The sequence below is a fragment of the Motacilla alba genome, chromosome 4, assembly GCF_015832195.1.
Source record: "Motacilla alba alba isolate MOTALB_02 chromosome 4, Motacilla_alba_V1.0_pri, whole genome shotgun sequence".
Taxonomy (NCBI): domain Eukaryota; kingdom Metazoa; phylum Chordata; class Aves; order Passeriformes; family Motacillidae; genus Motacilla; species Motacilla alba.
This window is the reverse complement of record NC_052019.1, coordinates 44,777,900-44,798,070: the sequence shown is the minus strand read 5'-3', so window position 1 is coordinate 44,798,070 and position 20,171 is coordinate 44,777,900. Positions and strand designations below refer to the sequence as shown.

The 20,171-nt window shown below is 39.5% G+C and overlaps 1 protein-coding gene across 4 annotated transcripts in view; it reads right to left on the bottom strand.

The window, feature by feature from the left end:
* The window catches only part of YTHDC1 (YTH domain containing 1), a 20,656-nt gene extending 485 nt beyond the window's left edge, over nucleotides 1-20,171 (bottom strand). Inside the window, exons 1-17 of one of the 4 annotated variants that reach the window (XM_038135265.1) lie at nucleotides 20,018-20,171; nucleotides 16,146-16,247; nucleotides 15,226-15,554; nucleotides 14,739-15,093; nucleotides 13,397-13,486; nucleotides 12,832-12,885; nucleotides 12,129-12,223; nucleotides 10,192-10,300; nucleotides 9,974-10,091; nucleotides 9,043-9,127; nucleotides 6,983-7,149; nucleotides 4,413-4,495; nucleotides 3,049-3,085; nucleotides 2,917-2,956; nucleotides 2,751-2,813; nucleotides 1,167-1,301; nucleotides 320-527 (exon numbers count right to left, since the gene is read on the bottom strand). In XM_038135265.1, the coding sequence (XP_037991193.1) occupies nucleotides 320-527; nucleotides 1,167-1,301; nucleotides 2,751-2,813; nucleotides 2,917-2,956; nucleotides 3,049-3,085; nucleotides 4,413-4,495; nucleotides 6,983-7,149; nucleotides 9,043-9,127; nucleotides 9,974-10,091; nucleotides 10,192-10,300; nucleotides 12,129-12,223; nucleotides 12,832-12,885; nucleotides 13,397-13,486; nucleotides 14,739-15,093; nucleotides 15,226-15,554; nucleotides 16,146-16,247; nucleotides 20,018-20,045 (2,098 nt within the window). In that variant the 5' untranslated portion in view covers nucleotides 20,046-20,171. Of the gene's footprint in view, nucleotides 1-3; nucleotides 528-1,166; nucleotides 1,302-2,750; nucleotides 2,814-2,916; nucleotides 2,957-3,048; nucleotides 3,086-4,412; nucleotides 4,496-6,982; nucleotides 7,150-9,042; nucleotides 9,128-9,973; nucleotides 10,092-10,191; nucleotides 10,301-12,128; nucleotides 12,224-12,831; nucleotides 12,886-13,396; nucleotides 13,487-14,738; nucleotides 15,094-15,225; nucleotides 15,555-16,145; nucleotides 16,248-20,017 lie in introns of those variants that run through there. The other 3 variants (XM_038135266.1, XM_038135267.1, XM_038135268.1) reach the window with 3 other exon arrangements.

The window sequence follows — 20,171 nt, the reverse complement described above, 5'->3', positions numbered from 1 at the left end:
GAATGAAGTCACTAAGTAGAACACTTATTGAGAATTAATCAATATCTACATTCTTAGCTGCTTCCAACTTTGTTCCAAATAGAAACATGAAGTTGAGTGTCAGCTTTGTGTATTTTATTTTTGGCCTATTTGAGTTTTTCCAGTTCATAGTTCACTGCATGCTTGGAATAGAGAGGGTCATTATAAATCCTTCTACACAATGAACTTTAAGTAGACAGCTGAAAATAAAATGTACTACTTGTAAACACACAAAAAAATACAAGCTTTTTTTTTTGTTTCAAGTGAGCACTGTTCCAGATAGATTATCTTCGGTATCTACCTCTTTCACCTCTGTCTCTGTCCCGGTCACAAATCCTCTCTCTCTCCCTTTCCCGATCACGGCCTCTGTCACGTTCTCGGTCTCTCCGATTATCTCGAGGCCGGTCGCGCTCTCGCTCTCGGTCCCTCTCCCGGGGCCGGCTTCTCCGACCGCTGACAACAGCTTGTGTGCGGCGAAGGAAGTCATCTACCCTCATGTCATAGTCGTGCTGTGATGAAAGGAGAGCTCTGCTATTTTCTTTCCCAGATCAGAATTCCCTCCCTTATCTATAAAGCTGGCTGTAACTCTTCAGAAAGACCAGTACTTAAAAAAAGGCAAACTCAACCAAATGAACAGTCCAGCATCCATGTGCAGAATCTGGGGTTCAAATGCCAGACACCAGCAAGAGACCTGAAAGCTAAAGAGCCTTTCAAGCCAGCTAACAGAGATTTAACAATCTGCCCTGTTTTCTGATGTGCCTGTAAAAAGCTTCAAAACACAAAGTTCTGCTGATAAAGTAATTTGTTACCAATGAGCACAAGCAAAGTTACAGGCCTGTCCTTATTCAAACTGGGCTTCAGCATGAAAATGTTCAGAGGTGGACAGGCCGGAAGCCAATTTAAGCATACATCTCAGTTAAAGAGTATGAGAATTTTTCACCTTTACCTCACCAGGGAGAGAAAGGCTTTTCAAATTTGCTGGAAGTGTGTAGTCAATCTAAACAACTGATCTTTCCAAGGAACTCTAATGCAGGTCATAAACATGCTGTTTGTCATAGCCAACAAAGCTCAGGCTAGGCTACCCCTGGACCCCAGATTCCTACCCCGGCCCACAGACTTGCATCCCCTCTGTCTCTGTGGACACTTACTACTCGTTTGTCTCTGTATCTCGCTTCATGGGGTACAGGATGATGTCCTGAGTATGGAGGGTGAGCTTGAGGTGGAGGTGCATGGTGCTGATAGTAAGGGTGGTGTGGTGGTTGCTCCATACCTGGATACGGTGGCTACAAGAAAGTTACAGGAAGTTTGTTGAAGCAAAGGAATGCACACAGGAAGTGCATCATTCAGCTGGAAAACACAGCATCTAAATAAATCTGATCACAGCCTCCTAACTGAGCAGCAGACTACTTTCCATTAGGCTGGCATGCTTTACTCCCTCTCTACCATTGCTTGGAGAAGTCTGGTAAACACCCTCTCCACAGCCCAATATCCCTTCCTTCCGCATCTGCCTCAATATGACACAGTACATAAAACTCCCGCTACTTAAATATGGCAGTTTTGGTTTTGGGTTTTTTAAACCTTTGCATATAGACTGTGAATTCTGTCCAAAGCAGTGAGCTCTTATAGAAACAAGTCATACTCATTCCTTAAGAATGTTTCTATTCTAAATTAAAAACCAAATAATTTTCAAGACAAATGACTTGACAAAATGCTAGCCTTTTTTTTTTTTTTTTTGTGTGTGTTTAACAAGACCTATTTTGGCTGATTTCTTCCATTTCTTCAATCAGCACGGACTTGCTTTGCCTAGTACCAAAGCATCTTGGCTTGCCTTTTTGTTACAAAGAAAGCAAATGGGAGCACTGGATTCTAGGACAACTACTTGGACTGCATGCAGAAGAGGGGAGGAGGGAAAAAAGGGAGTTTCTGGAGGCTTAACTGTTTAAAAAAACTGTTTTTCCTCCCATCTGACAACCTTGTTTACTTCCTTCAGTTGAAAGGAATTTGTTTCAGGTGACAAAAATGAGGGGCTATAGGAGTATCTGGCACTGCTTTTTGGTCACTGCCAGTACAAATAAGAGCCAAAAGACTCATTATAGTGATACAAAATCAGGCCAGACTTATTAAATATAACCAAAATAACCTCACTATGACTACTTCTCCTGACATGAAGGCCACAACTTGTACAAGTGAACTATCTACATAGTTGTAGATTTGTCCACTCACGTATCTGCTCATCTTACTGGGAAAATAAGTGCATTTCAGAGGAGGTTGTAATACAGGAAGACTCAATTTAATTAGGTTGTACAACACATTTTGCTAGTTTCCTGCATGCTTCATTGCCATAGCCAAAAGCAAGCCACTGCACAATACTAGAGCCCAGCAGCCCATACCATGAGCCTCTTCAACAAGTCCACCTGTTTGATGCATTTGCTATTCGAGAGACCACGAACATTTAGCAGGATACCGAATGTGAACACATCCTCCCATCAAGGCTAAATGAGGGTTCTGCTATTTTTTCAGAGCTTACTAAGAATGCCAGACTACTGTTGAAAGTAAATTTCAAAATACTTATTATCAATATTTTTTCCCCTAAAACTTTTACACTCTTACAGCAAAGATACATTTTAGGAAAAGCGAAGAGTTGAGAGCACACTGAATATGCCAGGCTCCTTTTGGAGGAAACAAAAAAGCTGTATGCTAAGGAGAAAAATCAAATTCAACAAGACACAAACCATTCCTTGCCATGGTGGTGGCGGTCCCATGTTGTGGAACTCCCTCACGTAATCATTGTAGGACTAAAATGAAAGACAGTAATATTAAAATTTGTGTTGAGTGTTCTTTGGAAGTGCAGAAAGCTGAATATAAAGTTGCCCAAAAAAATTGCATGCAGCAACTTACCCCGTTTAAAAATACATCTCGTCGAACTCCTGAAAATCGTCTGTTGGGAATAAAAATTCATAGAACTAAATCCAACTTATCCGTGCAGACAAGTTACCAGGACATAAAATGAATAACATGAACACACCTTACCTGTCTACTTCGGGATATCTGGGATCCTTTATATACCCTGTTCGAACATCAAGCAGTATTAATTCAATTTATTGTCTCAAGTTAACAATCTTAAAAATTATATTCATTAAAAAGTGTCCTTTCATTTTGTGCCTGCTACAAAATTATGTCTACCTGCCATTACTCTCACTTTTAAAATAACTCTTGAAAACTTACAGCTTCTAATAGACAATGCAGACAAGTAGTATAACATAATAACAGAAAGTGACATCAATAAACCTGAAAGAATTGTACCCAGTACCAACAAATATGGAAGAGGGAAACTGTGCAATTAGACTTCAAATGAATTAGGAATGCACATGGATTTGAAGAGTGCTGCCTCCAGGCATTTAGCATCTGGCCGTTACGAGTTCCCTACTGTGTACTCAGTAGAATGTGTTCATATGGGCAACCACAGGGCAATGAAATCTTACAGCTTCAGTAAATCCCTTTAAAGAGCTCAGTAGAACAGTGCAAAACATCAGACATGCTTGCACTAAAATAAAATAGTGACCTTCATTATTTAAAAAAAAATCTTGTTCTGTTTTTTAAACAATGGCCTTAGAAAGATGCAGAGCAGCAATAACACTTTTTGCATGGAAGAATGCAGTCTTTGCAGACAAGCTGGACAGATACAGGCATGTTCTGAAGTGGTTTAGAAATCTATGACTGAAACAGCAGAATGCACTTCTCTAAGAGATGTGAAGCATAATTTGGTAGACCGAAAGTGACAATTTCTTAATAGCTGCTTTCTGAAGGAAAAAAAAAAGCTGCACTACAAGCAGTGCTGTTGCTGCAGTACTACTGCAAACATTTCTTTATAGGGAACAACAAATTTCCCTTAATCATTAGATCCTCTTGTAAAATGTAGTGCAACATCCTCCTCCCTAGCTCATGTCAAGCTTGTAAAAAAACCTCTCTCTGAAAACATAACTGAATGTCTACCATCATCTTCACACAAAGGCTACTAGTCAGGCAGTCTCAGCTGACATTCCCAGGTGGAAATTTCTCAAATGTTTTCATTTGATGATTAGCATCTTGACAAGTAGGTCAGATCTATTTTTGTGCCCACATTAACACAGCACTTGAGAGGATCATTCACAACAATGTACACAATTCAAGGCTCTTAGAAAGGGCTCAGCCTAGGTTAACTCAGCTCTCAAACCAGTGAAACAGTGTCACCGACTTCTTTGAGAGGTGAGTTAAAACAGCAGGCAGCACTTGAAACAAGCCACATTTTTATATCTAAGTTGTCTCAGTATTTTACTTTTGAATTAATGAGGATATACTAAAAGAGAAAACACTTGTGAATTGGTGCACACAAATCTTCATAGTAAGATATTAACCTGGTCTTTGGTGAAACTCAGGGGGATAGTCAATCCTTGGTTTCTTTCTGCTGTTATGAATATCATAATCTTCTGGTCGACGCCTATACAAATTAGATATCAAAGATTAAACAAGGTTGCTTGGAGCATTTGTCACAGCAGAATACCTCACAGGAATAGTCTGAGCTGCCCAGGATATCAATGTAATCATTCTCAACTCTATTTGCTTCAAAATATTCTACAGCTTTAAATCTGAACTGAAAGAATCAGAAATAGCTCAATTACATACACTCCACTGTTACTTTCTGTCTACAGGAATTTTGGTAGTTAAGGAACTCTACCCAACTGTATCTTCATCCCAAACAAAAGGTAACAAATTTGTCCAAACCAAACTCAAACTCAGGCATTAACATTACACTTTCCACATTACATTTTGAAACACCTATTGGACAACAAAGAATTTCACAGAACATTGCAGTCAGAGGGTATGCAGACTATTGCATTTTATAGCTAATGGGTAAAGAATTCAATAAAAGGTCAACTTCCATAACATTTATAAATAAAACTCTGCATGCTTTGTGAAATTGGAACTTTAACTGCGACTTCCCTAATTGAATAGGCCAAGTATATTATTTCTAATAACTTCTGTTCTAAGCAACTTACTAGCAATGCACTGGTGCATTTTTCAATTTAATAACACTCAAGCTTCCTAATAATTAAAATAATTAGGGCTCTTTTCTATAAAAGCAGCTCTTTGACAGAAGAGATATTAAGAACTCTGCTCTTCCTTATAAAGTAACATTCCAGTTGCTGTTAGGCTCAAAAAAGAGCTGACAACTGGGCGCTTATTTTGCTCCAAGGTACATAAACATTACTGTACTGAGAGACTCTAGTGCTCATGTAACAGTGTTTCTAAACACAAAGCAGCTACAAAACCATTCCCTTCTCACCCCCCTCCCCCTCCCCAACAGTAAAATTCCTTATCACAAGACATTAACACTTTCTTATATTGCTTAATTACTGTGCAACTTGCTGGCTGAGTAGCAAGCTTAAATAGCTTTTAGTTTTATAAACAGTGACTTCTCCCTCCCTTCCCCAGCTTCAGTCATTAAAGCCCACCATACCCAGTTACTAAGCTTTTTAAAATGGAAGCAGATTCTTTAGTATGAGCAAAAAGCCCAAAAACCAAAGCAGTTGCATCTACAGCAAATTCAGATCAAAGAAAATAAAAGCTGGTGTAAAGAATAAACATACCGCTTTCTTGTAGTTTTGAGAGTGCATTTACGACCGGTATAAAATATGATAGAAACAGTTCATATAGTAGTCCAACTACTGACTTTAAGCTGTAAGCCACATACATAAATGGAGGCCCTGGCAGGCTTGAGAAGGTGTGGTGGTGTTATATGTATAGTTTGCAGTCCATTGCAAAACCTTCACTTGTATATACTTTATTGCACTGGAAACCTCTTAGCTTAACTCCAAAAGCCATCTTGGTGTTCAGTCCTTTAAAGCCAAAAATAGGGGGGCGCTGCCAGGTTTCCTCCTACCTACTCGTTACAGTGTCCTTTTTTTTTTAAGCTCAAGGAATTGGGGACTCTTGTTGGGGCTCTGTACCTACCACAGGATGTTTCCACAAAAAGGAAACTTAACCAAAGGTTTCAGCCCAAACCATACATCAGTCTGTATGCAAAGTGGCTACCACCGGGAAAAGGTGTTTGGCAGAAGGGCTAGTATCAGTTCTTTGCAAAGACTTCTCCAATTCTGTAACAAGTTATACCCCCTTTTTTCTGGAAAATGATGTTAAGTTCATAAAGCAGTGATCAATAACCATGTCGATCCTCTAAAAATACTTTAAGTCCACAGGTACTGCCAGCATCTGGAAAGGTTGTATATACAGACACAGCAACAGCCATTCTTTTTGGTTTGTTGCCGGGTCTCCAAGGGCCACTTGATCCCTTTTGGAAAGAACCTACTGTTTTCAGAAGCTCAGCAAGATGTGTGAATTCAGTGGTTACATGTTAGAGAATATTTGGCAATAGGGTTAACACATCACGGTGACACAATTTGAAAAGTCCCAATAATGCTCCTCTTGAATATCAAAATAACTTAAATATTTTATCCTCAAAATGAGGCGGCATCTTCTGCAAAATTCTAAGTGATCCTTATAAAAGTCCCATATTTGATAAGGCTTATCCAGAGACACACCTGAAAGAAAAGGCTTTTACAAGATATTAACACATTTTTGGCATATAAATATTTCCTCCTCTCCATCTAGCCTGCTCATAATCAAGCCAAGCTTACCTACAGCTAGCATTACAAGTTGCATTAGCTCAATAAATGATCTATTCTAAACTAGAAACAGAACTTTAAGAGCTTTTTTCTGCAAAAGCAAAAGATCCCCATTTTCCTCTTGAAAAATGACAGACCGGGGAACCATGTGAAATCCTCAATGAAGCCACAAACTTGTCCATGCAGCTTGATTTGAGGATTTTCTCTCTTCTTTATCGCAGGGAAAGCTTTGACGAATCACATTCCTCCATCAGGTTATTCTGACACATGTGCCTATTATCAGTCCAAAGAACGTTTCTAACCTTCCCACGTCCCGAACGGGGTCTCGACGCGATGGGCGTCCTCTTGATCGGGGTTGTGAGTGCATTCTTCTCTTGTGCCTCATTTTATGAATGACTTGATACAAGTCAATACTTTCATCAGGAGGGAAGAGAAGACAAAGTTGGGTTCCACATTCCGGCTCAATTTCCTAGAATTAGTTAGAAGTTCAGTAGTGGTTTATAAACTGAAGAAATGAAATTCTCCCCAAATACACTGACAACAGACATTTAAGGGGAAAAAAAAAAAAAGGAAAAAAAGGACACTTCAAAGAGACTTCAGTATCACCAGAGACAGCAAAATTCACTTACATTACCTTTAACTCTTTAGGTACTACTTAGAATTTTCATAAAATAGTCCAACATTTTGGGTAACCATATCTTCCCATGAGACATACCGGCCACATCACTGTTTTGCTATAAAATTAGAGGATTGTTTTTCATCACAAAGAAAATGATTACCTATTACAGAAAGAAAAGTGACATAGATAGGAAAAAAATATCCATCCCAGCTTCACATATAAAGCCATGGCCTGATGAAGTTGACTACTACCACTCAGTATGAGTGCTTCATTGTACGGTAGACAGGTCCATGAAAATACCAACTCAAGGTCTGACCACAGTCAAAACAAGCAGTTTGTGTGCTCAGGGTTATTAGGAAAGGAACACGGAAGAAGAAAGCCATTGTATCACACTGAATTTCATGTTCCAGACCCACCTTAAATACTGGGTGCAGTTGCGCCCCTGTGTCTCAAAGAATAGGGGGATAATAGAAATGGAAAACTTCAAAGCAGGGCACCAAGAATAACTGAATGAGTGCAACAATTTCTACATGCAATGACTGAGAAGGTCAGGTCTCTCCAGCCTAGATTAAAAGTGAAATATGTGGGACATGGGGAACAAGATGGTGATAATGGGACCATCGGACACTGCAAGTTGTCTGAGGAGAGAGGGACAGACATAAACTTGCTGACTCTCTCTTCCAGTACAAGAACTTGGGCCATCAAATAAATCTAGCAGAAGCCAGGTGCAAAACAATCCCAAAAAGTGCTTCTTCCAACTGGTGACTGCAGGCCTGCAGAAAACCTTCCCAAATGATGTCATAAAGGCAGATTTTCAGTGTACGCGTCCTCAGAAGAGAGATCTATTCACAGTTGTGCAAATATAAATGGATAAATGACAACCACTTCAGGAAATAAGCAGACTTGAAAAGCAGGGAGAGCAAGCATCAGGCAATGCTTGTCCAGACCACAACAGTGCAGTAATTTGATGAAAAATGCTGAAACCCCTGTCCAGATTACAAGTCTACTGTAGACAAAACATGAGGAAAAAAAGTAAATTTCCTTGGCCATTTAACAGTAGCTAAGTTAATTAAAATACTTTTTTTTTTCCAAGTTCACACTAAACTAAAAAGAAGACCAAAACTATTGTTTTTCTCCTGCTACACAACAAAGCAAACGTATCTGTGGGCAAAACAACGCAACACAGAGTTGACATTTTCCATACAGTATGCAGATTACCTCCCACCTTGTCTTAAGAAAGCAGAACCTGTTATTTTACCCACAGCTTGAGTACATGATGACAGCAGCAACATACCTGCACTCTGGTATGCCTGACAAGACAAAGACCCAGCCCCACTTGAAATTTGCTTAGCATATATTCTATAATGGGAGTCTATGCCTTAAGCAACACAGTACACATAAAAAAATGTAATGCAGAGCACAACTGGAAACACCAGACCTTTTTCTTAAAACTTGATGCTATATGGTTTGCACACTATACAATGCAAGGCACATCACATTTCAAATTCAGAATACCACACACTTTTAAAGCAAATACTATTTATCATAAAGATGACAACAGAGTTAGAACTGTACTGTTTCTTTTTCCTTCTTTCACAACAACATTAGAAAGAAGCAAAGTGCCTTTGCCACAGCACTCTACTGCAAGTAACTGCTACAAAAACATTCCTAATCTGCGCCTTTAAAGCTGGAAGCAAGCACTAGAGGATGTCAGTTACAGAAAAAAAGTAAGAATTAACAAACCTGTCCATCGCGTCCAATCTTTACTGGCTTATGTTCATTCCAAGGATTGGTCAGGTGAGCAGATTTAGTGAACGGCAATTCCCGCCTAAATATGCAAGTGGCACCATTTATAGTTTTGCCTCATTTTTTTTTATTAAGAAAAGAATTAAAAACATATACAGCAGGAGATTACATATAGAATAATCCTGTTATTCTTGTACTGTTAGGTCTCTGAACATATTCTTATGTTCTATATATTAGTAACTGAAGATTTCACTTTGACTTATTCCAGTAGTAACTAATATACTCCATGCTACGACATTCTCCTTTAAAAGAGAATATTTTTGTCTTTGCGTAATATTGAGATTGTGCTTGTTTATTATCTCACCATCTGAATACACTGACCAGTCTCTACATGTGGTAGCTCTTGGCACATACTTAAATCCCTGAGCAGTGACCCAGCCATGAAGCTAGAAGTGCTTTGAGCTGGAGGTGGGAATCAGTAGGTTCAAGAGGACCTTTCCTACACAGATTTTTCTCTAATACAAAGTCTCGCTTTTCCTCTATTCAGTCTTTCTGACAGTCCAAAGTACTTGTACAACCATGCAATGTGTTTCATGGGACTGCTGTAACTTTTTTCCTTAATAGAGATTTGAAATCTTTTCTGTAAGAACCTACTGCTCACAATCTATACATTATGCAATACTTGCACTATCTTATATGTTGCTTCAGAACAGTACGTATTTTCTTTGTTCAGTCAGGTCAAAACAGATTTGTCCTTATATGAATTATTTTTTCTATTTCAGCCACAGCTGTCTATTCAAGTGAGCAGTGAGGATAGATCTCTGGTTGAATCAAGTTTCAGAAGGATGCTGCTGGCACTCGAGTAATACGCAAAAATTATATTATAATGCCTTGTTACTAACAGCAACATAAATGCACAATTGTTTACCTGCAAATCCAGTCAATTTTAAAGACACCTCCCAACATTTTTGCATTCATTCCTGCAGGCAGCACCCAATGTATAGGTGATCCTCCATGATGGGACTCTGAAGATAATCTTGCAAACCCTAAAGGATTTTGTATGAATTGTAACAAAGATACAACAGAAAGGCTATTGCAAATAGAACTCACTTTCACTCACCTTGATAATAGCTCACTTTTCCTTACCTTGGAATTTGCCACTCTCTCTTACAGAAAATATCAAAATAACACTCCTTGCTGATCTAAATGCAGCATTAAGCTTCTTTTCATTCACTGGAAGTGTTGACCATACTCCCTAGAACAGAAGATACCAAAACATAACAGTTAATCTCAAATGTTTGTTCATCTACATAAATATATAATGTAGATGAACAAAACAAGACCAAAATATTGTACTGGAATAGAAGATAATAGGAAGAAAAATGTACTGCTAAATTTATTTCCTTCAAGAAATATTTTAGCCTGCCTTGTACTAAAACTTTTAAAACACTGACTTTTCAATCTTTTTTTTGAACACTGAAGATGCATTTAGACCATCTGTAAGACTTCCACTGTAATTATAATGATCGGCAGTTCACTTAAAAATAGCAAGGGTGAAAGTTTTCACATATGTTTCAAGTGACTTAAGGAATTTATGTATTATATAACACACAGGAATTAAGAAAAACCATACTGAAAGGTGGGCAGGTAGACTTGATTATAGTACTGCAGATTTGCTGAGGACAGTTTTCAAACTTGAAAATTCTTTCAGTGAAATGCCAGCAACATGAAAGACACCGAAGTAACACTTTGACTGGCAAGATTAATCGCTTTGTTTAGCCTTACATATCTCCTGCTACCACTAACTATTGTCTTTTCCATTTCACCAGCTGTCATGTAGCCACACACAATAAAACCTAATCTGCTTTAAGGTACCAACTGAGCTGAGATATAAAATAACAATTTATTGAATTACTCCTCCATCCATTTTCTGGGTAAACAAGCTTCAGCCTCAGAATGGGATACACATTACCAAAGTTAACGTTCCTTCCCCTGCATTTTTTTAGTGAAGGTAACTATTTATGCCCTACTCTGAACTCAGATCAGTGTTTGTCTGATTCTGGTAATTCATTATAGCCACCAGAGAACTATTTGGGGTTTTTGCTAGCTTTCAGTCAGATTACATGGCTTTTGGCTGCTTGTAAAACCCTGCTGTGAACTGAACAACCTATTACACCGGCACCACAAAAGTGAGTTTCATGAAAGTCCAACATCAAAGCACTGATGCCTCTACACTGAAAGACAAAGCATCCACTTCAATAACTTCAGGAACAAGGATACTACTGCACCTCCATACGTGGACGAAGCACAAAAAAGGATAGAGTCCTTTACAGAGTCACCAGTCAGAATGGTGTTCACTGCACTTTCAAAGCTGGAAGAATGGGTGAGAACCAAACATGCCCAGGACTTTGAGATTTGTTTAATCATTTTGATGCTATTTTCATCCTAATTTAGAAAAACTTCATTAACAGAATCACCTACTCTATGTATATTGTGTAACAGCAAATCAAGTATTTTCCCTATGACCTGTTCCAAAGAACACATGCCAATACAAAACCACCAGAGTGGTGCAATGGACACCTAGTGCAACTCCTCAACGGCTGAAATCTGGTACACTGGAATCCCTCCCAAAGAACTCACTTGCACCAGCACTGCCAGGCATATATTTCCACAGTAAGGCTTCAGATCCTGCATCACCTGACCTAAATTACTCACGTAGCATTAGAAAAAAGCCAAACAGTGTTCTGAACCTTCTTAAGAGTACAGCAATAGGAACAGAGGTGCTGATGGATGGGAGAAAATACCACCCCAGCATTCCCGACAGAGCCTGGCTTAGGATGTTATAAAACAGACCCTAAGGCATCTTTTAACCCTATTCTTGGCAAGAAAAATGGCCAATGGTCTAGGGCCTTTTCTAGGCTACGGTGGAAGCTGAAGAACCAAGGTTCAGTAGCTTTTGTTGCTGCATCCACTGAGATCCAAGTGATAAAGAAAATAACACATCCAACCACACACTCTCCCAAACTAAGGTGAGTGTGTCTGAAAACAGACAAAGGGATCAGTTTGAAGAAAATACTACATACCTTTGCCTTAGCAAGTGATACATTTTCATGGTTATTACTCTTGATGAGAAAGAATCTTGCATCTTGGAGAACGTATTTAAGTTTGCTTGTTTGGTCTGAAAAGAAAACAAAGTATCAAATAAGCTGAACTGTAAATACTTACCAAACATGTTGCTTTGAGTATAGATAGTTGCTTGCTTCCTTCAAAATACACAGTATCCCACCCATTTCCTATCTATGCATTATCACAGTCAACCACCCAACTTAAAGTCAAAGCTGCAGAGCACAAAATGCCAGGGGAAACCAAACCAAAACTAAAACTCAGATATTCAAGTAAAGAAAAAAGTAAAATAAAATCAGCATGATTCAGTGATGTTCCGATATGTAGGACTTATTTCCTTGCTTAAAGATCTTTGCATAAATGATGGGTAACACTCATAACAAGCACAAACTGTTCAATAGAAAATGGTGAATGCTGCTCCTCTTTGCAGCTTTAAGCACTTCCTTTTTAAATCTGCTGCCTCTGCCAAGAGCACAGTGACTGGACTTTTTACATATCGCTCTCAAAACATGCAAAAGTAGCTCAAGATTCAATTATCATGCTCAGAACAATGACGTGCTCAAATTGATTTATATCAGAACATCACTACTTACAGGTAATTTAATCAACAGAGACAATGGCTTGCTATGGGGCATGCATTAAAAATTCAAATTTAAATGATACCTTTTTGGACAGCACGAACGGAAGATGATAATTTCTCATGCTTCTTTTCTGAACCTGTGTTTAGCCAAAGTACATTTGTTCAGATTGAGCCTTAATAGAGATAATATACAATTTCTACAGCCTTGTCCCATACAATTTTCATTCATGACAAATTATGCTTTCTGGCGCGCACCCACACACACAAAAAATACTATTCAATGTGCACGAGTGTTTTGTTTTGTTGGTTTTTTTTTTTTGGTTTCAGTTTTGGGTTGTTTGATTTGGGTTTGTTTTTTTTAAATAGTATTTGAACAATTTCCTACTCAGAAAACTAGTCACTGAATCATCATCTTCCAAGTTAAAAAAAAAAAAAAGTGAAATTTCCACTTAAGCAACAGAATAGCATTAAAGTAACAAGAAAGCCTACTTCCCCCCAAAGGTATCCACACACAACATGCCAGAAGTCAATACCAAATTATATAAAGCTACAGACCCTATAAATCTCTACAGCCAGTTACATTTATTTTAGATTACACATTAAGACTTGATGCAAGTCACAATGACAAGCAACAAAAGGGAAGAATACCTGCATATGATTCTGATGCAGAACTCCCACTTCTGTCAAAAACAATTGGAGAGATACCTCTAGCTCTCTTCCTCTCCTTCTTTTTCTCGTCTAAAAGAAACCATAAAAAATAAAAGCCATACTTTAAACAGAGGCAAAGTTGAGATTAAAAAGTAATGAGACAGGAAAATAGCATCAGTAAAAGTGAAGTTACCATTTGGCTTGCACATTAAAATTATGGTTGTTGCCACAAAACTATCATGCACAGAAGAAGCAAATGCTAGTTACTCAAGCTTTTCATTCACAAAAGAAAGATGAATGGCGCAAATCTATTACATCTGTGCAATGTTTAGAGACAGAATTTATTATTATTATATTTTTAGTAAGGGTGGGTTAGCGTTTCTTTCCAGCCTTCACCCAGAAGTGCAACATCTAGCATAAACTGTGTAGCGATAGTGATATGAGCTCATTTGCTCAGAGTTCAAAAACGGTAAGAGACAGGAAAACAAAACACTGTGGCACACAGGCAATTATTTCCACTCTTAAGAAAGTGCTACGTTATACCACAGAGTTTCTTAGAACAGTTATTACAGCTTCACTTGTCTTTAGGTTACACCTTGCTGTCTCTAATTCCATACAGCAGAGCTGAGCTAAAAAAGGCAGCATATTAAGCAGGATGACCACCTATGGAGACTTCAGACAAGGAAGATACACAATAGGAATCTTAACAGGATTGCAAGCTGCTTTCCTAGAAAAAACAAACAACGAACAGCCAAACCCAAAAGTATTTACGTCATTAGCACTTCACATCTGCAAGTTGGGACCAGTTACAATATACAAATACAAACCATTTGTCTCTAGTTTCTGCTTAAAACATTTATTTCATTCTAAATTTGCCCTAATAATTTCAACTTAGGTTTAGACTTCCTATGCTGAGCATAGCCACTATTTAAGATTCAGCTATCCTTCCCCAGGGACATAATGTTTTACTACACCAGTCTACCTGGTCACTCATCTAGATGGATACCAAACAGCTCAACACTGAATTAAAATTAATCGTGTGGAAAACTAAGCCATTAGATACCCAAGAAAATACTAATTTTAGTGTTTCAAAGCATTAAACAGCAAGGCCAAAGCAGTCAAGAATACAATGAATCCCCGACACAGTAATCTGGATATTCACAATTTTGTTTTACCAATTTTCAGTACATTTTTTCCTTGTCTATGGTATTTCATAATTAACATCTTCCTGACTTTTGCTACCATGGCTTACTTTTGACATGGTCAGGAAGTGGTTATTTTTCAAAGTAGTCAAACTTTCAGTGGCAAGGTATTTCACATTGGCATGCAAGATGCTGCCTACCTGATGCATCTGAACCAGACCCAGATCTGACTGACCCATCTGTGAAAGAGGCAGATTCAGATTCAGAATCGCTGGCTTCACTCCGTGTGTCATAGTCATTTCCTTCCTTCTGATCCCTCTCATCATGTTCATACTCTTCTTCATCTTCCTCCCCATCTTCTTCCACCTCTTCATCCTCCTCCCCTTCATCATCTTCCTCTTCTTCCATTCCTTCCTCCTCATTCTCTGTGTTGCCTTGTTCAGAGGAACCACTACTGCCAGTCTCGTGATCTGAACAATATTCCTCAGAGTTCACCTCTTCTTTAGAAGAATGGCTAGATCTGCTTGGTCTTCTATCCACATCATGCCTGATTCTCTGATGTTTAAAGAAAAAGTGAATCAGCAGTCATATAACATTGTCAGGATGCACACACAGTCCTAAGAGAACGTGCCTTACAAAAGTCTCATAAAATTGCTTTATTTATAAGGCAGCAAGAATACTTAATACCTCTGAACCATCCGGTGTAGAAGACTTTGCCCTTCTGTCAATATCCCTCTTCCTCATGTAAGATTTTTCTGGTTGTCCTTTATAAGGTTCCCTGGAACTGCTTGACATTCGCATCTTCCGATCGCTATCTGGGCGCTTGTTTCTGTCAGATCTCTGATACTCCTCAGTCTTGTACTCTGACACCAGCTTTCCTTTCATACTCACTATTCTCTTGTTATTGCTAACTGATGAACTGGGAGGCTTTGGCATCATCTGCCTCGAGGAATGCACAGAAGGTTTTTGCCTCTTGCTTTCAGCATTTTCCATCCGGTCAGTTTTTCTTTTTGATCCTTAAATAGAAAGAAATATCAAGTTCAGTGTTATTTCCGATATCAAAACAAAAACTGTACAGAGGCTTCTACGTCCTCCATATTAGGTAATTACCCTGCTGCAGTCATAGGGAACATCTTCCAGCTGTAGGCTTTGCAGCAACACTCAAAACTGCTTCTTAGGAACAGCTCATGTTCTAAACCATGTATTTTACTTGTGTTTCTCAGGTTTTATACATGGAAATGCTAAATTAAATGCTTAGGGGATTGGCCTAAAGCCAAATAAAGAACTGAATTGGAATCAGACTTTGCAACCCCTTTGCTCCACTTCCATCTCACTTCATTGAGCCAAAAAGGACACTCATTTCCCAACAGCAAATGAACTCAGAACAAGCCAGACTCAGCAAATGCTCTTGAGACAAAAGGAATGGATTTGACTGTTTGCTTGAAGGGTCAGGTGAAAAAGCACATGTCCATGAAATAAAGACTTTTGGAACCCATTCACTCCTTGAATCAAGTTATAAAATCCACTACTTCAAAGACTAACTGAACTAAGACAGACATTTTTTACCACTTATGTGTGGCATAACATCCACTACCAAAGTCACATACCTTTTTTCTCACTTTTGTCTTGCTCACTGTCAGGGTTATACAACTCATCATCCTGGTCTGGAGCATCAGTCAAAATGTCATCCAGAACATTCAGCTCACCATCTGAAAATACACAAAAAGAGTCAAAACCAACCATAAGAAGTCTGGATATGTAAACTACAGAACTAGTATTTACAAACCCAAACATTTCCTTCAGGGCTACAGATCTGCAACAAAGCAAAAACTGACATTTGGAAGGATCAGGCAGAACAAATAAAAAAATAAAAATATGTCACAAGACACATTTAGATCTCTAAACAAGGTCCAAGTTGGCTCCTCATGTCACAAAAGATTTGCAGAAAAGCTGGCCAACAAATGAAAACTGAACATAAAAGCCTGTATAAAATTTTAGAAAAAGGGAGACCAGGAGATAGTCTGAGTGCCATTAGTAAAGAGGAGGGACCCTTATTTCTGCAAAATTCTGAAACCTGCATGATGATCTCCCTTCCACTGTTTTTGTTGTCATTGCTGTGTTAGAATGGTGGGTTTTGTGGTTCACCTACAAATAGAAAAAACACAATAGGGAAAGCAGTACTTATTTGCTGCATCATTAACTCTGAGCTGTTCTGAAAAAAAACCCCACAACTTGATCAAACGAGCCAGTGTTAAAGAAAATGAATGCCAGAAGCAGTAAATGACCACATCTGCTCACAAAACTTTTAAAATCTGTCACAATTTCTGGCTGTTTCACTTTGCCTGAAACCAAAAGGGATATATGGTGATTCTATGAGAAGAAGGAGTCACAGCTTTAGGGTAGCAGATCTGTATTCCAAGCACTTTAAAAAGAGTGAACTAAGCCTAAACATGCAAAGGGAAAAATAAAAAAGGTATTAATTTTGGAATCTCTCCAAAAGTCTTAGTTCTTTCCACTTTGCGATTGATTGCATTTTCTGTGCTCAGGAAAAAGAAACCAGAGCAACCTCCAAGGATTCAGCTGGTTTACAATATCCGTAGCAGACACAGGTAAGGACTCCAGTACTGTATGAAACTGAGCTAATGCAGCAATTAAGTCCTCTAGAGTTTGGCAGCTTGTCTATCTCAAAATATTGAGCTGAGCCACAAAATAAAATTTACAGCTTGATATTAAAAAACCCCAAACATAATCCACATTATATATATATATATATATATATCTATATATCTAAAATAAGTGTTATAATTGTGTCTCTACTATGTGAAGTCAGGATGTGCACTAACTTTCCTGCTGGCACTTCTCCACATTTTCAGTGGTAGGAGAATGCAGAAGTGATCCCTGGACTGCTCAGTTGGTGTCTCTAAGGCAATGGAAATGGTGCAGAGAGAAGTGGAACAAACCTTTCCCTGGCAGTTTACAGTTAGCAGGCATTTAAATGCAACACAAACTTGCACCCCAATTCTCTCGGGAACAGCCCTTTCTGTTTGTAGACATACATCTATAGCAAATATTCTTGCTGTGACTGATAAATACATGAGAGTCAGATTCATGCCCGTGCAACTGCCAAACATGGGATGTAATTTCCTGGCTTGCATTCTGCTTGCCCACAGGAAGCTTGGCAAGTCTAGAGCACCAGGTTTTTTTACTGGACACTAATGAAAAAGAGGTGCACCGAGATTAGAAAATTAAACACATCATCCATCTCAAATCACACCTTGAGGTATTGAACCTTAGATTTGTTTCCCTCTTGTTGAGACAACAGCATACTTGAGTAAACTACATTTAACCTACCTACTGCAGCAGCATTGAAAGGTGCCTAAAGACTCCTGTATCAGCTCATTCCAAAGTAAATGAGAGGGAAAATTTAATAGAAAATGCAAGTCTGATACACACTCTCTCCTAAATCCCTTCCAGGTTGGATGTGCCTCGTTTGCAGCTGGAACGTTAAACAGGGTGCAGGAAACAGGAGCAGGATGAGTTCCCCCACCCCCTTCTACAGGCACATCGACCTGATTTGTTTAGAAACACATCTCCAGATTTCTTCAGCAGCCTGCTTCCTGTCTCACACTGGATACGCTGCTTGACTGACTTGCACAAGACGATTCCTCTCACTGAACTGCCACTGTCAGTGTTCAACTTGAAGAGCTAAATCATTTTAGAGAAGTATCAGGAAAAACATAAAAGCAGAAACAGAAAAATGGCAGAGGACATATTTTATAGTCCATCACCGCTGAAGAGGGAGGGACCAAATGAGTTGTTTCTGTGACAGATACTCCCAACAGGGCTCTCCTGCCACTTTTCTTTTGTGGGATCCTGCCATGAACAAAGTTAACTCACCCAAAATAGCAGGAAGGTAGCCTGGGAGGCCATTTCATGTGCTGGCCCGGAGAATTAGAACTATTGGAAGGGTCCAAGCAAAAATCCAATTTGCCACACAAAAGAAATAAGACCCTGTGATTTCAAAGTAAACAGGTCTGCAAGCCTTATTTTTGCCTTTTTAAAGTGGTAAAACAGCATTTCTCTTCCAATGGGAGCACTTACAGCACAAATCTGTTCAGCTGCAAATGTGCATCAACACCTGTTATTCAGTCAAAATAAACCCTTTCACATGAGAAATAATTAAGAACAAATTAAAGTAAAAATATAACTTGACCACTGGCAGTGATTAACAAATGCTAAAAAAAAAATTCAAGCCCAACTGGATAAATATTTATATTAATAGAAATATACAGATGACAACAGCAAACATTTCAAATTCACTGCTCATCCACAGTGGGCAATCAGATCTGTTTTGACACAACCTGATCATATCCTAATCTACCAGTCTTACAATAATACCATTAAGGATCAAGCACCACAAATTTTTTTATTTATTTATCAGTTCTAACCAAATCTACTGGGAATTTTCCGTGTCATATAGTTTCACAAGAAATATCAGACAGCAAACCTTTACCATTCCGACAAAGCCATTTTGTGGGCACGTATCCTGCAAAAGGCTTTACAGGAAGCATTATTCTCCCCAGAAATCCACATGAACGCAATCCAAGCCAAAACACCCTAGTGATACTTTGCCCTTTTTATAACTCCTCAACTCTCTCCATTAACCACTAAATGGCAATCTGCTACACCTAACTTCGGTTTGGCTTCTTAAAGAGGCTATTTTGTGAGGCCTGACTAATATAATCTCACAGGTGACACGCGGATCACTTCGGCTTCCGAGGATAGCGGTAGTCAGTGATAGAAGCTGTGATTCTATTATTCGACACTAATTGCCCTAGATTATTATTATTCCAGAGCAATGACTCTGAAATCATCCGATTCCTCCAACTCAAATTTATTTACACACAGTGCCAAGATTTCACCGCTAACTGCAAAAAGCCACAATCTGCAAAGTAAGATTCTAACACCAGTTCCTGCTTACTAAAGTAACTACATCCCCCCACAGAAAACCGTGCAAAAAACCCCCAAAACCAAAACGGCCCAGCGATCCAAGCAGAAACAAAAAGCCGCAATAAAAATAACAAATACTTTCTGCGGCGAGACAACCTGCAGTAACTCGCTGCCGATGATGTAAAACTTAGGGCCCACGAACTTCTCCCTCTCCCTGCTGCTCGAGTCACCTTGCCCCGAGCCCGCTGCTGCCGGGACACCAAAGCGTGAGGGGCCCTGTTACCGCCTGCTCCCCACCAAAACACAGGGAGCGCTTCCGCAAAAATAAAATCATCCTCCAAGGGTCACTCCTGACCCCGCCGCCTCTCCGCTGCCTGGAGGAGACGGACGTCTCCCGGCTGAAGGCCCAGCACCAGCTTCCGAAGTGGCCCCGGGGAAGGCGGAAGGTTCAGGGGAGGATCGGGCCCCCGTCTGAGCCTTCCCCCCTCCCCGGGGCCTAACGCCTGCCCACTTCTCTACGGCCACATACCCTTCTCCTCCCGGCCATCCGTCGCCATCCCGCCGCCGCGACGAGCGCCTAAGATGGAGGCTGCCTCTTCCTGCACGTAGCGCTTCCCTCTTCCCACAGGGCGCCGCTTTGTTTACGCTCCCCGCGTCAGAGCGCGCCGCGGGCGGGCGGGCGG